The 20,298-nt window shown below is 41.0% G+C and overlaps 1 protein-coding gene across 1 annotated transcript in view; it reads right to left on the reverse strand.

Annotated features, from left to right (window-relative positions):
- MRPL3 (mitochondrial ribosomal protein L3) overlaps positions 1-17,808 on the reverse strand; it is a 31,403-nt gene extending 13,595 nt beyond the window's left edge. The window contains exons 1-7 of the mRNA XM_060248877.1: positions 17,264-17,808; positions 15,141-15,322; positions 14,286-14,377; positions 13,201-13,299; positions 7,074-7,173; positions 5,552-5,612; positions 2,024-2,132 (exon numbers count right to left, since the gene is read on the reverse strand). Of these exons, the coding sequence (XP_060104860.1) occupies positions 2,024-2,132; positions 5,552-5,612; positions 7,074-7,173; positions 13,201-13,299; positions 14,286-14,377; positions 15,141-15,322; positions 17,264-17,364 (744 nt within the window). The 5' untranslated portion in view covers positions 17,365-17,808. The remainder of the gene's footprint in view (positions 1-2,023; positions 2,133-5,551; positions 5,613-7,073; positions 7,174-13,200; positions 13,300-14,285; positions 14,378-15,140; positions 15,323-17,263) is intronic.
- Positions 17,809-20,298: the final 2,490 nt, after the last annotated feature.

Below are 20,298 nucleotides of genomic sequence, written 5' to 3' on the forward strand. Positions count from 1 at the left end.
CTGATGCTCTGCTACTGAACCCCAGCCCCTCCCCTTAATGGGTTTAACTTGAGCTTGCATGGAATCAGTGAGTGAGCCAAGCCCATGTTAAGAAAGGCATTTGCAGCCAATGTGCAATACATTTGAAATTAAATGTGCCAGGTTGACAAATGGCCAAGTATTACAGAGATCCGGCTGCTTCAGCCACTTTACCTACAATCACTCTTTGCCTTTTTGCTCTAGCAAAGAACAGGGTATGAAACTGGCAAGACTCCAGATTTAATTCCAAATAAAATGAAGATAGTTACTTAAGACTGCTCTTGTGTTAACCTATTTAGCAAGCTGCCATGTGACCAGGGGAAAAACAGCTTTAGAAAACAAACAAACCAGCACCTAACCAAGAGCTTGATAGTCTAAGGGGTGGCCAATAGTAGCTCTCCAGATGTTTTTGGCCTACAACTCCCATCAGCCCCAGCCATTGGCCATGCTGGCTGGGGCTGATGGGAGTTGTAGGAAAAAACATCTGGAGAGCTACCGTTGGCCACCCCTGTAAACAGAGTCAAGATAAAGGATATGAAGTCAGGAAGTAATGGCCTTTAAAAATTAAAGAAATTTATTTAGTGCATTTTTATCCTTTCTCTTAAGAACAGGGCTGCATACATGCCCCCTCCCTTCTCCAGCTTATCCTCACATCACCACTATGAGGTGGGCTGAGAGAATGTCTGGCCTAGCATCACAAGCAATTTTCATGGCAAGAGGTTCTAGGTCATCCCTCTCAATGGTTATATTAGACTGGGTCTCTGAGGTAGCAAAACAGGTATGTCAAGCACCTCATTCTACCACAGGCCATGCAGAATTTACTCAGCTGTCCCAGGTCCTAGGTTGTCAGACTCAAATGAATGCATGGTGCTTACATCTATTGTCATGAACAGCAGCAAAAAAAATTCACTCTAACACTGAAAAACAACTACGGAGCTAAATTTTCAAGGTTTCCCTGCCCTTCTGTATTGAGATTTTGCACAGTAGGACTTTTCACTGAATTCTTAAGAAAGCTATGCAAAAAATGACATCACTGCCCCTACAAGTAGAGCTCTCAGAGTGGGGAGATCCCCAAAAGGCTCTGATGCCCCCTTTTCTTACACTGAGAATCCTTTGTACACCCTTCCCCTATTGGCATCTAGATCTCTTCTTGATGCTTGCAGTACCAAACAAAATGACGTACAGCACTTATGATGTTTAGGGAAACTGGTCTGTAAGTAGTAGCTACAGTATTCTTTTAATCACAATGTCAATCGGTTGGATTTTATTTTCCTTAGCGTAAATGATCACCCTCAGAATTTAAACTGTTGCTATAGCTAGAGTAATAGTTGCATCGTATCTACTTATACTTTATTTTTATTTCAGACATTTATTAGTCACCTTTCTTCCTTGCAGAGCTCAAGCTAGTTTACAAATATAGATAAAAACATATCAAATAAAATACATTAAAAACCTAAAGCCAAAATTTAAAATCACTACTTAGGACTGCCATTAAATTTCTCCAAATGCATTCCTAAATAAAAACCCTCTTTATCTTTCTCCTAAAGACTGAAAGTGAGGGGGTCAGGTGTACCTCCCTGGGGAGACTGGTCCATAATCGTGGGGCTGCCACTGAAAAGGCCCTCTCTCATGTACCCACCAAATGAGCATCTTTGATTGATAGGACAGTCAGGAGGGCCTCTAATTGTTATCTTAATTCCCATGAAGAAACATATGGGAGAAGGCAGTCCTTCCGATTCACTGGTCCCATGACACACAAGAGATTCAAGATCAAATCCAACACCTTGATTTGGACTTGGGAGGAGACTGGTAGCCAGTGAATGCTCCTGACATCTGGCCCCAACAAGCAGTCTAGACCCAGAATTCTGCACTGCTTTCTAAAATCCACCTGGGACACATTATTTCATACACTACTTGATCTAGAGTGTTTAGATAAAACCAACTGAACATACTTTCATCATGTACCCTTCCTATACCCACAAGAATAACACTTAAGAACACTCACACTACTGGAAATTGCTCCAGGTCGCCTGTGTGTTTTGGTCTGGCCGTGGGAAGCAGGCTGGCCTTTAAATCCCCATCTTTTCACGACTCCTTGAAAGCCTTTACCAATTCTGAAAGTGAGCAAAAGCCAAACTAAATCAATTTTGAAGTATAAATCTATAGAAAAAGATTTTTGCAACAGCGCACAGGATCCTGAACAGGATGCTAATTTAGCATACAGCCTCTTCTTTGTTATGAATTATATAAACCACATTAAAAGGTCCTTCAATGTGGCTTTCTACGTGGTTGCACCTTCCATGGGAAATGCCTTTTCTAATGAGATCTACATACTTCACTTCTGCCCATCTCCCTGCCCCCCAGAAAGTATATGGAGTACACTAAGAAAGGACATCCATATTTTGAATGGAGCCAGGGGAGGATTAGAAAAGCCTGGAGTGGAGTGGGGGGAGCCTAAAAAGTAAGAACTATGGCAAGGATGTCTCAAATGTGTACCATATGTGTTGAAGGAATTATAAATTAATATATAAACTAAATGGGAATAAGTACGATTGATTCTGATTATTAGCTATTTAACCATCAGGATTTAGCCATCAGACTTCATTTCATATTGTGTATATTTTTAAAAATGGCTGCAATTTAAAAGTCTTCACTGATTTAGTGAAAGAAAAGCCTCCAAATACAATGGCTGAAATAAATCTGATTCAGTGCAATGAACATTAAAACGGGCAGCTCTGTATTAATTTTGCTGGCATGCCAAAACTCATACTAATGTACTGAAAAAGACACTTGATTCCAGGAATTCTTCAAAATATTTTGTTGGAAGGTTTCTATAAGCTGCTACTAAACTGTTGAGCAGGAAGCTGAAAACTAGAAGCAAAGTGTTTCCACATTAATCATGGAATGCTGACCACACAGTTGAGATCAGGACATTCTGAACCCTTTAGCAACGAAGCACAATTTGTGGGGAAAGAGAACCTCCACCCACAATTCATGATCTGAAGGAACCAAACTTAAAAGAAAATAGCTCTGCCAACTTTAATCAAGCAGCATAATCCCAGGTGTCAGAGGACTAAGCGTCCACTTCAACATTTCATCTAGATGACCCTTTTTAAAAAAAGAAAGAAAAGCGAATTATCCACATAGCCATAAATAGCGCTTTTCAAAGGATAAAAATCGAAAAGCAATTTCATCACAACAAACTATATAAGAGGCATCACTCCGGGAACAATCCTTGTTTCTGCTTCCAAGTTTTAACAAGCCCCAAGTATACTACAAACAAACAAAAACCCTTTCCATCAACATATATTAGACTAGAGATTGCTGCCTAAGACTGTCATGCATAAACCCCGCCACTCCCCCCCCCCCACAAGAGCACATTTTAATACCATCAATTCTCAGCCAGCAGCGAGACTCTTTCAGAGCTTCCATATACTAAGCGTTGGGCCTTTCCAGACAAACTTTCCCCCTACCCCTTACAGCACACGCACAAGTGTTCAGTGAGATTTCAGACCTGAGAATTCTGTGCTTCCCCTCACCGTTGTAAAAATGTAATACCCACACTGAGTCATCCTGCACTGACTGAACTCAGGACCCTGCCATGACGAGTAACACAGTACTTGAAATCCATTCCACTTAAAAATAAATTACATGAACACATGCTGGGCCTCAAAAGACATTCTGCCTCAAGCTACCTTTGTAAACTCAAACATAGGTATAACGCCCCCCCCCCCCCCAAAGAAACCCCTTTTCAACTTTACTGGTAAAGAAAAACCTGCAGGATTTCTTTAATTTAATGGTAATAATATTACCTACAGGCAACCCAGAGCATAAAAATAATTAAACTATCAGTAACTATCTTCTCTCCCACCACTGTTAAGTTACACAAATATTCCAAAAGGTTATTATGAGAGAGAGGGAAGGAAGAGGATGGAAGAGATCAGGGTGACAAGGGAATGGATGGGACAAGATGTAGTTACACTATTCAAAGGTGTAGTTCTCATTGAGGTGGTGAACCCACATCTGGGAAATACCGTGTAAGATTTGGCCTGCATGAATCCTTCAGCTAAAAAACAAATAACTCTCTAAACTTGAAAACCTTAGCCTAGTTTTCATCTCAACATGTTCCACATTGAAATTTCCAAGTAATATCAGTCACACGCGCACCTTGCCTGACGGTACAGACAAGAGTTTAGCACTTCAGTGGGAACTAGGCCAGCCCATCGGGCTGTGTTAAACTGTGCAGGAGGATCAAGGAGTTTAAAGCCAAAGCTTCTGCAGAACTGAACAGAAGAGAGGAGGAAGAGGAGGAAAAGAGACAGATGGGAAAGGAAAACAGGTGGGATAGATGTCCCACATTTGTAGGATACAGCAGTTATTTTTATCACCGTTGTTGTTTTTGCTGCCAACCTGCAGGCAACTTATGGTGAACCCTTAGGGTTTTCAAGGCAAGAGATGTTCAGAAATGGTTTGTCACTGCTCGCCTCTGGGTAAGGAGCCTAGACTTCTTTGGTTGTCCCCCAACTAAATACTAATCAGGGCTAACTTTGCTTAGCTTCCAGGATCTGATGAGATCAGGCTAGCCTAGGCACACACAAATCAGCAAGAAGGGCAGGATTGAAAGGGTTCTGCATGTACAGCCACACACACATACAGCCAGAGCTTGGCTTTTGCTTTAGTAGGTAGTACAACTGAAAAGACACATTCCTTTTAAAACTGAATGGTGGCTTTTCTGTTAAGCAATGGAAAGTGCTACTGTGAACCATGAAAACAAAAGCTGATTCTGTGCCAGTTGTCCTCCACATGCACCTATCCACTTATTTAGATATCAGTTTACACCTTTAAATTGAATTAAAAAATCGTAAGTTTCAACATTTAATGGAAGTTTTATTACTATTTAAGCCAACCAATCAACAACTACTATTAATGTGTGTCCACACAGAAGTTCTCTACCAAAATGATAAACAAGAGAGCGAAAGGATGACTTCACTAACAAAACACTGATGAGCTAAGAAATATTTTAGAGCACTTTTGAGCGTTTGTATTATAAGCACTAAGAGCCCCATAGCGCGGAGTGGTAAAGCTGCAGTACTGCAGTCCAAGCGCTGCTCATGACCTGAGTTCAATCCCAGCGGAAGCTGGGTTCAGGTAGCCGGCTCCAGGTTGACTCAGCCTTCCATCCTTCTGAGGTCAGTAAAATGAGTGCCCAGCTTGCTGGGGGGGAGTGTAGATGACTGGGGAAGGCAATGGCAAACCACCCCGTAAAAAGTCTGCTGTGAAAACGCCATGATGTGACGTCACCTCAAAGTAGGAAATGACTGGTGCTTGCTCGGGGGACTACCTTTACCTTTTTTTATTATATGCACTACTCACGAATGAAGGAAAATACAAGTTAAAATTACAATTTTCAAGAATAAGCATCTTTAAAAACAATCACTTTATGTACCAAAAAGATATGGCAAATAAAAACCATAATTTTGTGGCTAAAACCTCCCAATATATATTTAGTATGCTGTGATATAAAGTGACCTACGTTTTTGCAGTGATGTCCACATATTGTCCAGGGCGGAAATGAGCAGCATACAGCGGTGTACCTAAAATAAATGGGAGAAAAGTAACAAGAGTTTAAGCTGATGAATAGTTGCACTGCAAATTAATTAGTATTATCACACAAGGTTTTAATACTACAAATGGGAAGTCATTTAAATCAAGTCCACTGCTGCAAAATTACGCATGTGTGTTAATGAGTTTAAAGAAAGCATGGCTGCTGATTCAGAGGTAACAAGAAAAGATGTGAAAGCTGCTATATAAAGTCCTTTCAATGGCATGATGAACAAAGTTTGAAATAAATGCAAGAGCAGCTGCTGCAAAGATCTGTGAATAGCCAATGGAGTTCCGGGACTGCAAAGACAAAGAACCACCAGATCTAGAGCTCAAATTGTCTTCTAGCTCATCCCCTGTGGCCCTTTCTCCTCTCATTCTTTCTCTCCAGAGAGAACAGAACAGATTTTGTTCTTTTCTGCTTTTAATTGCTGGATATTAAATTTATCAGCACACTTTTACACATGACAGACTGCATTAAAAGCTCAAATATTTTAGACAGCCGGCACACAGCTCACAAGCGATAATATGGCCATACTCTTTTCTCCAAATCCATAAAAACATTAAATAAAGGAAAAGAAATGCCTTGATGAAGACTTTCTGAAAAGTGTGTTGCTGGCGTTTCACTTTGTCATGAAACTGACTTAGTCAGGCAATTTCTATTTAAAATCTTGGTTTTCATGTTCCTTGAGATGGGAAGTGCACACTCTTGTTGAACAAAGAACAGGGGAGTGTGACAGGTTAGTTTGCAATTTTTAAACTGCAGGAGAGGATACCCACTCACCCACCCTATGAAGCAGCCTTATTCCAAGCCTGATCATTGGTCAAATGAGGCCATCATAGTCTACTGTGACTAGCAGCAGCTCTCCAGGGTCTAAGTCAGAGGTCTTTCGCATTACTTGAGCCTTTTAACTGGAGATGCCACAGACTGATCCTGTGGCTTTTCACATGCAGAACAAATGTTCTAAAACTATGCCACGCCCCCACCCTGTATTAGGATGAATACTAATAGAGAAATTACAGACACTTCTTCTAGTGTCATGCAGTCTCCGTATATATAGCTGCAATTTGGCAGTTTGTTAAACAACAACAACAGTAGTAGTAGTAGTAGTAGTAGCAATTATGATGGTAATAATAATAATTATAAGAAGAAGGAGGAGGAGGAAGAGGAGGAGGAGGAAAAAGAAGAAGAAGAACCCACCTCACCCAAAGGGGAAGAGAATTTTTAAAAATATAAAACAGCAGGCATGTGAAACAACAACTGCGATTTTACCCTTCCATGAAAAATGAGCAGTCTTTAATTCTGATCTTTTACTTAACAGGATCTGTTCTCCTCCATCATGAGATATATCCACATCAGCATACTTTTACACCTCTGCACAATAGTGCTGATTTACAAAAGAGAGAACATTATGCAGAATTATATTTAGGGTCCTCCGCTTTGAAAAGATTACCTGGTTTAATGACAGCATTATCTGACACTCTAAACGATGTTATCTTCTGTTTTGGCGGAAGGCCAATTTCTCTGTACATCTCCAGTCGAGATGGACCTCTCTAGAAGAAACACCAGCGGTAAGGAAAAAAAATGGGTGAAATATTAGAAATTTAATCTGTGACATTAAAAATGCTTAAATATACTTTAAACCGGGGGGGGGGGAGGGATCACTTTGTAGAATACTTAGTGCCTATGTAACAAAAAATTTGGTTCAGTTTCCATTCAAACAACTCTCTTCTGATAGATTAAGATAGGTAGCCATGTTAGTCTGATAGTAGCAGTACGAAAAAACAAGAAGTGAGCAGTGACTCACAAAAGTTCATATCCTGCCACAAATTGTGTTAGACTTTCAGGTGTTACTGGACTCCAATTCTTTTCTATATGCAAATACATTGCTTCACCATCACTTAGGGCATACCTACACTACAGAGTTAAGATACCACAATCCCCTGGTTTCCTTTCCAGGGGATTGTGGGAATACCTGTTCTATGTTACAGGCAATGAATTCTTAGCAACACCTACACTGTTCTCAAGATGCATGCACATTGGTACAAAAGTGTAGTGAAACTTTTGCTGCATGAACAAAGAGTAATTCTAACCAACAATTTAGAAACGTTTCGTTGTACAGGACACTGATTTCCAACATGGTTCCTGACAATGGGTTTCCTGGATAGCAAAGTAAAATTCCCAGAAATTTTGAAGCCATGGGGAAATGATTTTTTCCCAGATTTGGGGGGGAAGGGCAAACTGAAGTATGTGCAATACATACAGTGCCATCCTAAGTAGAGTTACACCATTCTAAATCCTTTGAAGTGAATGGGATTAGAAGGGTACAATATTATTATTATTATTATTTATTAGATTTGTGAATTGCCCAATCCCTGAACACACAGGGCTCTGGCCAATGTATAACGTAAGTAAAAACCACATAAAAACAGAACTAAAATACATACAATAAAAGATCCCGGATGTTGTCACTAACTACATAATCTCATGCCCATTCCAGGCTATGTTGTTGCCTCAGGGGCAGGATAAGGAGAAAAACAGAAAAGAAGGGTAGGGGAGAAGGAACCATGATAAAAACTGTTGCTGTCCTCAACCAAAAGCCTGGCAGAACATCTCTGTCTTATAGGTCCTGCGGAATTGCAGTAAATCCCACAGAGCCCTGGGGGCAGTATTTGGCAGAGAGTTTCACCAGGTTGGAGGCAGGACTGAGAAGGCCCTAGCCCTGGTCGAGAATAGCTGGACATCTTTGAGGCTGGGGACTGCTTAGGATAAAATTGTTAATTTCCTGCCAAACCTAAACTTATTCTTCTGATTTAACATCGTATTTAGTAAATAAAATTCTACTATTTGACATACTTACAAAATGTAATATATATGACTTTGGTTTTTATAATTGGAAATATACCCAATCAGAGAGAGAGAGAGAGAGAAATTTGAAAACTGATTTACACTACTGAGGAATTACACAGTTTTAAGGTTGACAATGAAGAAACTGAAACTGTTAAAAGGTGTTCTATTCCTTGGGTCAATCACCACCAAAGAGAGAGAGTGTAATCAAGAAATCTGAAGGAGACTGTGAAGGGCAGCCATGAAGGAACAAAAGATGTACCAAGATCAAGATAATTCATATTGTGGTATTTCCCATTACTATGTGAGGATGTGAAAGTTGGACAATGAAGAAAGCTGACTGAAAGAAAATTGATTCATCTGAAATATAAGGTTGGGAGAAAGTTTTACAGATAAAAAGACAAATAGGTAGGTTCTAGATCAAATCAAGTCTGCATTTTCCTTAGAAGCTAAAATGACTAAACTGAGATTATGGTAATTTGGTTACATCAGAGAAAACAAAATGTACTAGAAAAGACAGTGATGCTAGGAAAAGTCGAAGATCTGAGGTAAGGCTGTCAATGATAGGACATTCTGGAGGTCACTCATTCAGAGTCACCATAGGTTAGAAACAAGTTGACAGCATATGACACATACAGTACTGTGATTGGTTCCAGCCTCCATGGCAGCCATTTTGCACTAGTGCCTCCACCCTGTTCTCAAAATCCCAAAAGTGTGCACAATCTCATCAGGATTGGAGAGCACTGGTATAGGGACAACAGCTTCTAATATGCAGAAATGGCAGTCTCATTGAATTTAATGGAACTTGTCCCTGAGTAAACACACATGACTGGTATTTGTTTTGTTTTTTTAAGACAAATGCTGTTTCTGTTACCATTCAAGTTCCCAATATGCCCTTCCCTCCAAAGAGTTAATGGTGATGAATACCTCCCCTCAAGCCTCAAAAACCAGTGAAATAAGTTGGGCTGCAAGGTAGTGACTAGTCTTAACGCAAAATGAGTTTCAACTGAACCTTCATCTGCCCAGGTTACGTCTGAGTTCGCACCTGGACCACTATTACCATATGTGCATATGATGAACCTGCAAACGTCAATGCAAACATTTTTTCAATTTTAAAAAAATTATGCTTTCCAAACTGTGATTCTGCATGCATCAGTAATTATGACAGCCAATTCTCTCTCTTACAGACCTTGCAATAAATTCTCAATCCCACAAAAGCGGATACAAAGGATAATATTTAAAAGGGCCAAGAGAAGAGACACTGTGTTAATGAACCAATGCAGAGCCAGAACTAAAACACTGCAAGATTTCTCCACAGACTAACTCAACATACCAGAGTACAACTCTTAATGAAAAGATCCTTTCACTATAAAAATAAGCTTTGATTACTAAGTACACAGAGAAAATACAGTTTTATAAATGGCTTAGTGGATAAATTCAAAAAGTGCTCTTGAGTCTTTTTTCCTCAACGTATCAACTAAAAGGAATAAGAATGGAAAATACAAGAAGTAGCACAGTCAAATTTTGGCCTTTAAATGGATCTCCCTAGAAAGCAATTTATGTGACTGACAGCAGTGACACACTTGGATAATCACCATCTGTCAGGCGGTCAGTGTGGCAGAAGTTCCCTGCCATTTTCCTCTTCCCAATGAAAATGCCTTCCTGAACTTTTAAAAAACAAATTCATCAAGACAGCTTTAAAGTTATACAGCATCACCTCTGCAATCTGTAGAATGGCTCATTATTTTGTACATACGCTGTATACCATGAAACCTTTGAATTCTGGAGTTAGATGCCAGAACTAGAAAAATCTCAGGAAGATAAACAGAGTAACGGATAGCTCTCGTGCACCCTCCTTCTCCCCTCGTCCCACACAAAAAAATCCTAAAAATGAACAGATCGGTACTTCAATAATTCCAAATATGCTTCATTAGAAGTAAGCTATACAGGAATCAACAAGACCGGGGGTGGCCAAACTGCAGCTCGGGAGCCACATGTGGTTCTTTTACTCATACTGTCGAAGAACGTGGTTCTTTTACTCTTGAAGCCCCCACCACCTTGTTGGCTCACATGGAGAAGGCGCTTGTCTCTTTAAACCACTTCCCTGAGTCAAGCCAGTCAGCAGTCTGGAGAATGCATTTAAAGTTAAAGTTGCTTTCTTTCCACCTCCACCTCCCCCATCTATTTTCCTTCCTTCCCTTCCGTATCTGACATTCCTGTCTTGCGGCTCTCAAATATCTGACGTTTATTCTGTGTGACTCTTGCGTTAAGCAAGTTTGGCCACCCCTGAACAAGACTTATTTTGAAATAATGTATATAAGATAGGGGAGATGAATTTTCACATTGAAGTATTGCCCCCCTCCCTCCCCCCGCAAACAAGTATGTAATTCTCCAGGTGGCAGGGGAGGTCTTTCACCTGATTCTTTTGAGTAGAGATACTGGGGGTTGAATCTATGACCTTCTGCATGTAAAGCAGATGCTCCTACCACTAAGCCACCGTCCCCACCCCCAGATATACAGGATAAGAAGCATAAATCTCCCATTTACACTAGTAACAAATTGCCATTAATCTGAGATATGAGCGTGATTTATCTCCAGCTGCTGCAAAAGGCATCTGGTGCCTCCAGCTATCAGTCATGAATCCCTCATCAAGGTGACTACACAGCAGGACACATTCCTGCACCTCCTGCTGCTGGGAAAGAACAGCAGCTCCACCCCACCCTCATGACAAACAGCTAGTTCAGCAAGAGGCAGGCAAAGATTGTTTTATGGGGATGACAGATCATATTGAAATATGAGACTGGGTAAACTTGGTTACCTCTTAGCTAGTCTGCCTGGGATTCCACTCTTACTCCTTGAAAATTTATACAATTCCAGTTTAAGCTACAGTTGTTTTAAAAATGATTATTTTTTAAAGAGATTGCTGAAGGAAGTTTTATAGGACCATTAATTTTAAGGAAGAGATGAGCCATCCATACACCACATTTAATTAATTTTTCAACCTACAACTGAAGAGAACTCCTCTCCACACACAGCAATGTTGACAACAAGCAGTTAAAAGGTAGATAAATCTCCATGTTTATTATGTGAGAAACTTGAATTGTAAAACACAATAGCTGTCAGTTTTATAGACAAGACACCTTATTTAAGACTGACAGGAAAAAAAGTACATTACCTCTTTGATAAGACCACCGCCCCACACTTCAGGCCATATACTTGCGTCCTTTGACCAAGAAGCCCAATGCTCTTACACTTGAAATTATTAACTGATTAAGACATTTAGATTTTCCAGGATGGTTTAAATTTAGTGCAGGAATTTGTCTAACTGTAAAAGATGTACTCTTTTTATTGAGTATCACAACCAAAAAAAATCTTGTCTTTTCTTTTAAAGAGAGAATTCACCTCAAAAACTGTAATGTTTTTTATTATCTGCTCTCACAAGTGAATTATGTATTTTACTAAAACAGCTGTCTTTACTTGACTTGTAACTATTCATAAAATTTGAAAATTACTGATGAATTTATACTTTCCCCTTCCCTTTTTTGAATTTTTTTTTATAAAACTCAAGAGTAGTACTTGTGTTTCAAAAGAAGGGATTTGGGTATTGGAAAGAGTGTACAGCTTCAAAGAATCAGTGAATATCAAAGGAAGTATACTGGAGTGTTTGGAAAACAGTGTAACAAAAGCCTCTCAACATAAAAATGTTAAGTAACTGTGAATAGCTTAAGAAACTTTCATTAGCCTGAAATATAAGAACTAATGTCTGTACATGTACTGGTTTTACCTTAGAAATTTCAACCACTGATTTTACCTGACCTTTCTCCTCTATGTTAAATAAAATATTTTGCTATTTTTGAATTTCAGAACACTTCAAGTGCCATTTAAATTGTTTAAGTTAAAGGGGACACCTGAACCTTTTCTCAGGTTCCTGGGCTGAGCCAACAGTTAAATACTGTACTGTGACAGGGTGGGACAGCCAGAGTTCTTCAGCAAAGAAAAAACACATTACTAGGGTGGCTCAGTTGATAAAGGGAAAGAGAACTGGAAGGAAAATCTTGCCTTTGAGGGAAGGAAGTGGACGAGGCGGAAGATGTCATACATATATAGAGAGAACTCTTAATTAATTAGAATGTGTATTATTCCTATGAAATCTAATAGGATATATATGCAATACTGTCCTTTTTAAAAAAGAAGCAAAAATTTCTTGCATAAGCTATGGTGGTAACAGGGATGGAATCTGGGCATAAATAGAAGCCACACTCTCATGCCTGCATGACTGAGGACACAGTATTGTGTAGCAGTTAGAAGGTCAGACTAGGATTTGGAAGATCCAGGCTTGAATTCCCTTACCACCATGAAGTTGGCTGAGCAATCTAAGGACTTGGACTTTCTCAAAGTCTAACCTACCTCACAGGGTTGGTTGTGAGAATAAAATGGGAGGAGGGAGCAATGGATACCACCCTGGGCTCCTTGGAAGAAGAATGGGATACAAATATATCAACCTCTATACAAGACATAAAACAGAAAGGAAGAGAAGTACAGACTGGATGAGATGATGGAGGAGGGATGGAAATATCAGAGCCCATCAAACTATGGCAAATTGATATGGATGCACATAAAAATGACAAGATTTTAAAAACACAGAGAGGCACCTCACCTAATTCTTATTACAAACATTTAAATTGAGATTGTTAATAACAATTCCAGCAAGAAAAGCGTTACAGTAGACTTACATGAAATGGAGACACAGTTTGTCCTCCCACGATTAGGCAGGGTTTTTTCTCACCACTTTCTTCTTTTGGGATGCACTTTAAAACATGGCAGTCTCGAACCTGTAAAAGATTACTCAAGATGGTAAGCAAGACTTCAAAACTCAGATTGATTAATCAAACAGCCAAACCAACGATTACTAATGTCACTGAATAATGTGACTTCACGCTGTATGCGCTCAGTCTTTCAACAACTTGAGAAGTCATTACTTCTGTAGTTTACACCCAAGATGAATTCCAATACATTCATGGGATGCTGACAGTACACCTTATGTTATTATTGGTTCTTCAGGTTCAGTGGAGGCAAATTGTCAACAAACCAGAAGAAGGCTTTGACTGCCTTGTAAAGGATTTCCTAATTGGTTCAGGGCTCTGTGGACTGGCCCTCATAAATTGCAATACGTTTGACAAACAGAGAAATGCCACGAAGTACTAGGCAGAAAAGTTTCTATAAAAGAGGGTTTTTTTCTCAGTCACTTTGTGTGCTACAAATGGCTAATGCAAGTACATGTTAATAGACAGGCTAGTAATCATTTTTGTGTGCTGATTATGTACTTGTTATATGTATCTGATGAAGTCAGCTCATGAAAACCTATGCTGGAATCAGTTCTAAGGTGCCACTAGATACCAGTGTATTTTATTGTGTTTATTTTCTACTTTGCTGGAAGTACAGAACCAAGGTGCTATAGCAGCAACAACACAACAGGTCCTGACCAAGCTACAGCAAACCCAATGCTCTTTTGATACTAGAATCCAAAATATTCCTTGCCTTCAAATAATCACACAGCTGTCCTGGATCATCTTGTCTCTACTGTTTTTTAAAAGGCTTATAATATTAAAGAGAGACATATCAAGGATGTCATCAAGAAGTCAAGTTACTTGTGCTTCTCTTCAGTAAAACAAGAACAAAACATTGTGCAAAGTCCTCCATCAATGTGGTTGATCCTTATAAAAGGTAATATACAGATTTCAGTCTTGTTTTTGGATTCTGTATGGACAGTACGATTTTTTCCATTAAAATGTGTGATTTTGAAAACTTTATATTTTACCTGAAGTAACGTGACATAAAGTCTTTCACCATTCTTGGTCCATGATGGCATCATTCCCAACTTCACTGCAACTACACCAACTCTTCTGGACCCTGCAGGTAAAAGTGAAAGAAGGACAGCAATCATGGCTGGAACTTAATTTGAAAGCAGTTGACATATTCATCTCCTGTCATTTACATTCTCAGACTGTATCATTACAGGCAACCACTTAAAAACCAAAGGGCTCAGTCTAACCCACTGAGTTCCAAAGGGTTCAATATAACCAAAGGGCTCAATCTAACCCACAAGGGCATGGAGGAAGCCTCAAATAACTGAACACCAGCCATTCCCCCAGCCCCGTGGTGTGCGAACACACCACTCCAGACTGTTATACAGAACTCTCTCCCATACCATCAGCCATCTCGTTCCCTTAAAATGTACATCAAGTAGACCCTACTTAAATCCCCCAAATATTTCCCTCCTAAGGGTTTTTTTTAAAATTAATTCTGCAGTCCAAGAACATATGAAATTTTAAAACTTGTGTTTTCCAAGGTCTGATATTGGAGAACTTTTTTTTCCTAAAGACAAGGTTTATAAATTGATATATTTTAATTATTTTGTAGGGTAGTGACTTTTATGAACTTATTTGCAAAACACATAGAGCAACTGTTACACAAAGGAAAAGGTGAATGACAAAACACTTCTGATTTTTTAAAAGGAGAGCACTGGAGAATCATGAGGATCTTGCACAATAATGCAAGCATTCTAAGAGATTTTTTGAAAGGATGCTAATGAAAGCTTTGTGAGCAACTGTCAACTTTCATGAACTACTGTCCTGTGGCAAAAAGTTTGCTTCTGCTCATGTTATATACAAACCTGGCTCCCACTGGTGCAAAGGCCAGGGCTCATCTTTCAGCGGACACAATTTACTAGCTGTTTGAGCTTTGAATTCTTCTGTGGTTATCTTCTTCAGGAATTCAGCATTCTCTGCTGAAAGATGCTCATCCCACCATGTGGAATTGTTACCAATATTCCTGGCTATCACACACCACAGACCCCTTCCAAAGAGAATACAAAAACATTTCAGAAAATGAGACACAGTGTAGCATTCCCATCACGTAGCATTCACTTCTGTTATCCTGACCATCATATTTAAAATATCATCCTCATTACTAATAAAGTTTGATAACAGTTCATAACTTGCACTGAACCAAGGCCTCTTCATATTAGCTCCTGCATGCTACCCACAAACCTAAATGGGAAAAGCAAAGTTCTGATAACTACTGTGTCAGGAGGGGATTCTTCAACTAACACCCTTCAAATGGAAGACTATTAATGACGTGATAGGAGCACATTCAGATGCCTTGATATATAGATGTACCTCCACCTCCAGGACATTATACTGCAGCACAACCCAAACCATCAAGGGTAAGGTGGCAAAGGTGGAATGTAACATACCTACACACAGGGCTTTTTTTGCACAGGAATGCAGTTCCAGCTGGCTTGGCACCAGGGGTGTGTGGCCTAATATGCAAATGAGTTCCTGCTGGGATTTTTCTACAAAAAACCCCCTGCCTACATATCTTCATAGTATTCTTTGTTGAAGTTTCTCAAACCATAAACCAATTAGGATTATGGAGAAAGGAGTTTTCAAGGCCCTAACTGCTCCAGTACCAGTTACTGCAGATTGAGAATGAGCAGAGGTATGCATAATCTCCCAAGGAGGGAGCAGTGAGGGCTACTTGCACAAGTGCGTTCTATGTATATATGTATGCCCACTGACATACCTAGGCTGGCACTATGACAGAGCTTATTCCAGGATTTCGCTGCAGCAAGAGATGGTGTTACTACAAATAAGGCAGTACAGATAAGGTAGCATGTCAAACTATGCTCCAGTTGTCTATAGAACTGCTTGGACTCCAACTCTCATACCGGTGGGAAGGCCACAGCCTGAGAACCTTACGGTGGAGTGCTGCTGTAAGGCGCTGGATATAAGAAGATTGTTATAAGAGGTGCCTTGCATGATCAGATCAATGGGCCACTGAGTCCAGTATCCTGTTCTACATAGAGCCCAACTAGTTGAAAGCCAAAAAACATAGATTTCCCTCTATTGATCTGTCTAATTCCCTTTAAAGCCATTGCTGATACTTTCATTCTCAGGGCTAAATTTCCAGAATGTAAGCTGTTTTCAAAGAAATGTCTGAGCGCATAACAATAGGGGTCCTAGGGCTGTTTCACACATCACATTTTGAGATACCATTTCTAAAGATTTGGATATTATCATAAAAGTATTGGATTCCTAGTAACTGCTGGTGAGTGCCTCAAATGTACAGGTATCTGCTACACTTATATGCAAATTTTGGGGAGAGGCAGTGCCTCAACAGTAGAGGATGGGTTTGGGATACAGAAGGTCTCAGGTTCAATCCTGACATCTCCTATTAAAACATGAGGTAGTCAGGTCCTCTGAAAGAGCCCTAAGACCTCAGTCAGCCACTGCCAGTCTGAGTGGGTACTGCTGACCCTTTTGGTCTGATACTGTATAAGGCAGTTTTGTGCGTGTGTTCTCTAGCCCCAGCTCATCCCCATCACAAAATTAAGAGGGAAAGGCAAGAAAGATGGGCTATGGAAAGCGAAAAGATTAAATCTTAAAGTACTGGAAGAAAAATCTTTTTAAAGTGCTGGGAGAAAAAAACAGCATGGGCAAACACTCAGGGACTGATAAACTGTCATTGTTCAAAGTCAATGGGGAAGGGGCAACCCAGAGAACACTATGCACAGCCACGACCCGGTGCCAGCAGCCTCCACGAACCCCCAATTCAATTCAAATAAACCGTCCAACAAAGCTTCCCTCTGACACGCTCATGTTGTGCCGGGGGAATCGCCCCTGTTAGATTGCTGCATTTCCCGCCGCTGCTAAATGTACAGGAGCAAATGTACAGGCTGGAGAGAAGGCTGCGTTAACCATAACAGACGTGGAGGGATTACTTGCGTGCACCCACCTATTCCCAATTCCTGCCTCGGCAGCCACGAGAACCGAGCCACGACGTCCTCGAGACAGCAGCCGCGAACCCAACCGGCACAGAAACCCCACGCCCAGCATGACCCTTCGAAAGCCTCCCCCGCCAGACTCCGCGCTCAGCACAACAGGAAACCAAGCCACCTAGGAAAATCTTCCCTGGCCGCTCGCGTAAGTAAGTTCCGGGCAACTTCAGTTCCTACAAGCTTCGTTAGCAATTTCTTTGTCTTGCGGGACAACTAAAGCACACGGGACCAGAGGACTGTTTCCTCCCCCATTTCCCCCCCGCCATGTGCCCTGAAAGCTATGGAGACCAAAGGGGGCGTCCCGAGTTATGAAGAGGCTACACTACAGAGAGGGACAGAGCAACTGGCTCCTGTGGCAGGACAAGGCGGCAGGGACTAGGAGAGCGGCATCTATTGATGAGAAGATGTTGCAGTAAGCGCTGTGGTGCCAGGGCAAGACTTAAAGCCCCAAAGTGGTGCGTAATAAGCCCACTCGTCTGGGAAGTGTGAGATCTAAAGGCAAGTAGAAAAATGCCTGCCTATGCACCCATGCAGGTTCTTTGCATTTTATCAATTGCTCTAATGAATAGACTAAGAACTGCAGACCTGGGTTTAAATTTCGCCTCTCTTTGGCTTCATGGGTGACTTTCTTTTGGCCTTCTCTTTCTCATGGTTCCTGCTCTCCTGACCCAATCCATAGGGTTGCAAGCTCTGGATTGGGAGTGCTGGAGATTTGGGGGTGGAGCCTAGGGGAGCAGTTTAGGGAGGGGAGAAACCTCGGAATGGTATAGTTCCACAGAGCCAAAGTAACCATTTTTTTTCCAGGGGAATTTCAGTAGTCTAAAGATCAGTTGTAATTCTGGGAGATCTCCAGGCCTCACCTGGAGTTGGTAACCCTTAAATAACCCCACCGCAGTCATATAATTTCATGAGTCATGAAAGAAACACTTCTACTCTATTTACAAAATCAGGACTTTTTTTGAGCAGGAATGCACAGGAACGCAGTTCCGACTGGCTTGGTGTGAGAAGGTGTGGCTTAATATGCAAATGAGGTCCTGCTAGGCCTTTTCTACAAAATAACCCTGTGTTAAAACCTCAGCTGAACCATAATCAGCTTGATTCAAAGGCCTTCTGGAATAATAATAATAATAAAAAAATCTTTGAAACTAGTTCTTTGAAATATCATGCAAATAAATAAGTACTTATTGAGGAAATGGTTACTACTTTGAATGGAGAAAAACTGGGCTGAGCCTAGCAGTATGCTGGCAGAACAAAAGGGGGAAATGCCAGGTGATAGGTGACTGGTTTATTATCATCCAAAGCCCCTACATGTTTTGCAGTGCAGGCTTTAATCAGTGAGGGGAGGGGGGAGGCCAGGGGAGTGCCAGACAAGGTACCCATTGCTGTCCTCAACCAAAAGCTTGATGGAGCATCTCTGCATTGCAAGCTCTGCAAACTGCATCAGGGCCTACAGAGCATGGAAGTTATCTGGCAGAGAGTTCCACCAGGCAGGGGCGAGGCCTGAAAAAGCACTGGCACTTGTTGGGGACAGATGGACATTTTTTGAGCTGGGGATCACCAGTAGGTGACATGATATACGTAATCACCATCTTCATGTACTTGAAGGGCTGCCATATAGAGGATGGTGCAGGAGTGTTTCCTGTTGCCCCAAAAGGTTGGACCAGAACAACGGGTTTAAACTAAAAGTTTTTGGCTGAACATTAGAAAAAACTTCCTGACAGTTAGAGCAGTTCCTCAGTGGAACAGGTTTCCTCAGGCGGTGGTGGGCTCTCCTTCTTTGGAGGTATTTAAACAGAGGCTAGATGGCCATCTGACATCAATGCTGATTCTGTGAATTAGGCAGTTCATGAGCTGGAGAGCAGGAAGGGTTGCATCAGTGCTTAGTTCTTGTGGCCCTTTATTACACATCCTGGGAAATGCTGATCACTACTTGGGGAAAGGCATCAATTTTTCTCCAGGCCAATTTGACCTGGGATTCTGGAGGTTTTCTGCCATCTTCTGGGGATTGAGCAGGGGTCACTGGAGATGTATAGGGGGAGGTATTTGTGAATTTCCTGCATTGTCCAGAGGAATGGACTATATGACTCTGGACGTCCCTTCCAGCTCTATGATTCTGTCTGCAGAGTAAAGCTCTTCAGAGGCATACCAGAGAAAGCAGTCCCTCAAGTACATAGATCCCAGACCTCTCAAAGACCTTAAAGGCCTGAAACATTCCAGTCTAAATAAAACCGATACATAGTTTTAAAAAAATAAATAAAAGGATCAAAATTCTGCTTCCTTCCTCGAGAACCAGAGAACTGGGTTTGATTCCTCACTCCTCCACATGCAGCAGCTGAGTGACCCTTGGTCAGTCACAGTTCTCTCAGAGCTGTTCTCTCAGAGCTCTCTCAGCCCCACCTACCTCACATGGTGTCTGTTGTGGGGGAAGGAAGGGAAGGAGATTGAAACTCCAAGTGAAATCCAACTCTTCCTCCTTCTACCTGCAGTCTGAATGTGAACTGGATCTACTTAAATAAATGTAAGGATTTTTTTTGGGGGGGGGGGGTTAACATAGTATCACACTTCTATCACTGGGCAGACTCTGCTATATTAACATAGTATCACACTTCTATCACTGGGCAGACTCTGCTATATTAACCGAATATTCCAATTATTATTTGCTCTTAATCTCTTACATGCTTCCCCAAAACAAAGGACTGAGGAAATTAGGGTGTAGCCTTTTCACACTGTGTGCTAATTTAATACTTTTTTCTGACAGAAAAAGGCAGTGGCTTCAGCTGATATAGTCGAGAGATCTTCAGAACTGTTACTTAAAAGCAAGGCATGAAGAGCACAGTAGGAAGCAGAAGCTGTAAGAACAGATGTGTAGCTCAGGTTAGCAGGGGAAAGATTCATACCAGAAAGAGGTAGTACTATTCCAGTGACAGGCAACCTCTGGCATGGCTGCTGCATGGTAGCAGCATGTTAGACCATTTGCTCAGCACAGGACTCA

This window comes from Heteronotia binoei, chromosome 10 (assembly GCF_032191835.1).
Source record: "Heteronotia binoei isolate CCM8104 ecotype False Entrance Well chromosome 10, APGP_CSIRO_Hbin_v1, whole genome shotgun sequence".
Classification (NCBI taxonomy): domain Eukaryota; kingdom Metazoa; phylum Chordata; class Lepidosauria; order Squamata; family Gekkonidae; genus Heteronotia; species Heteronotia binoei.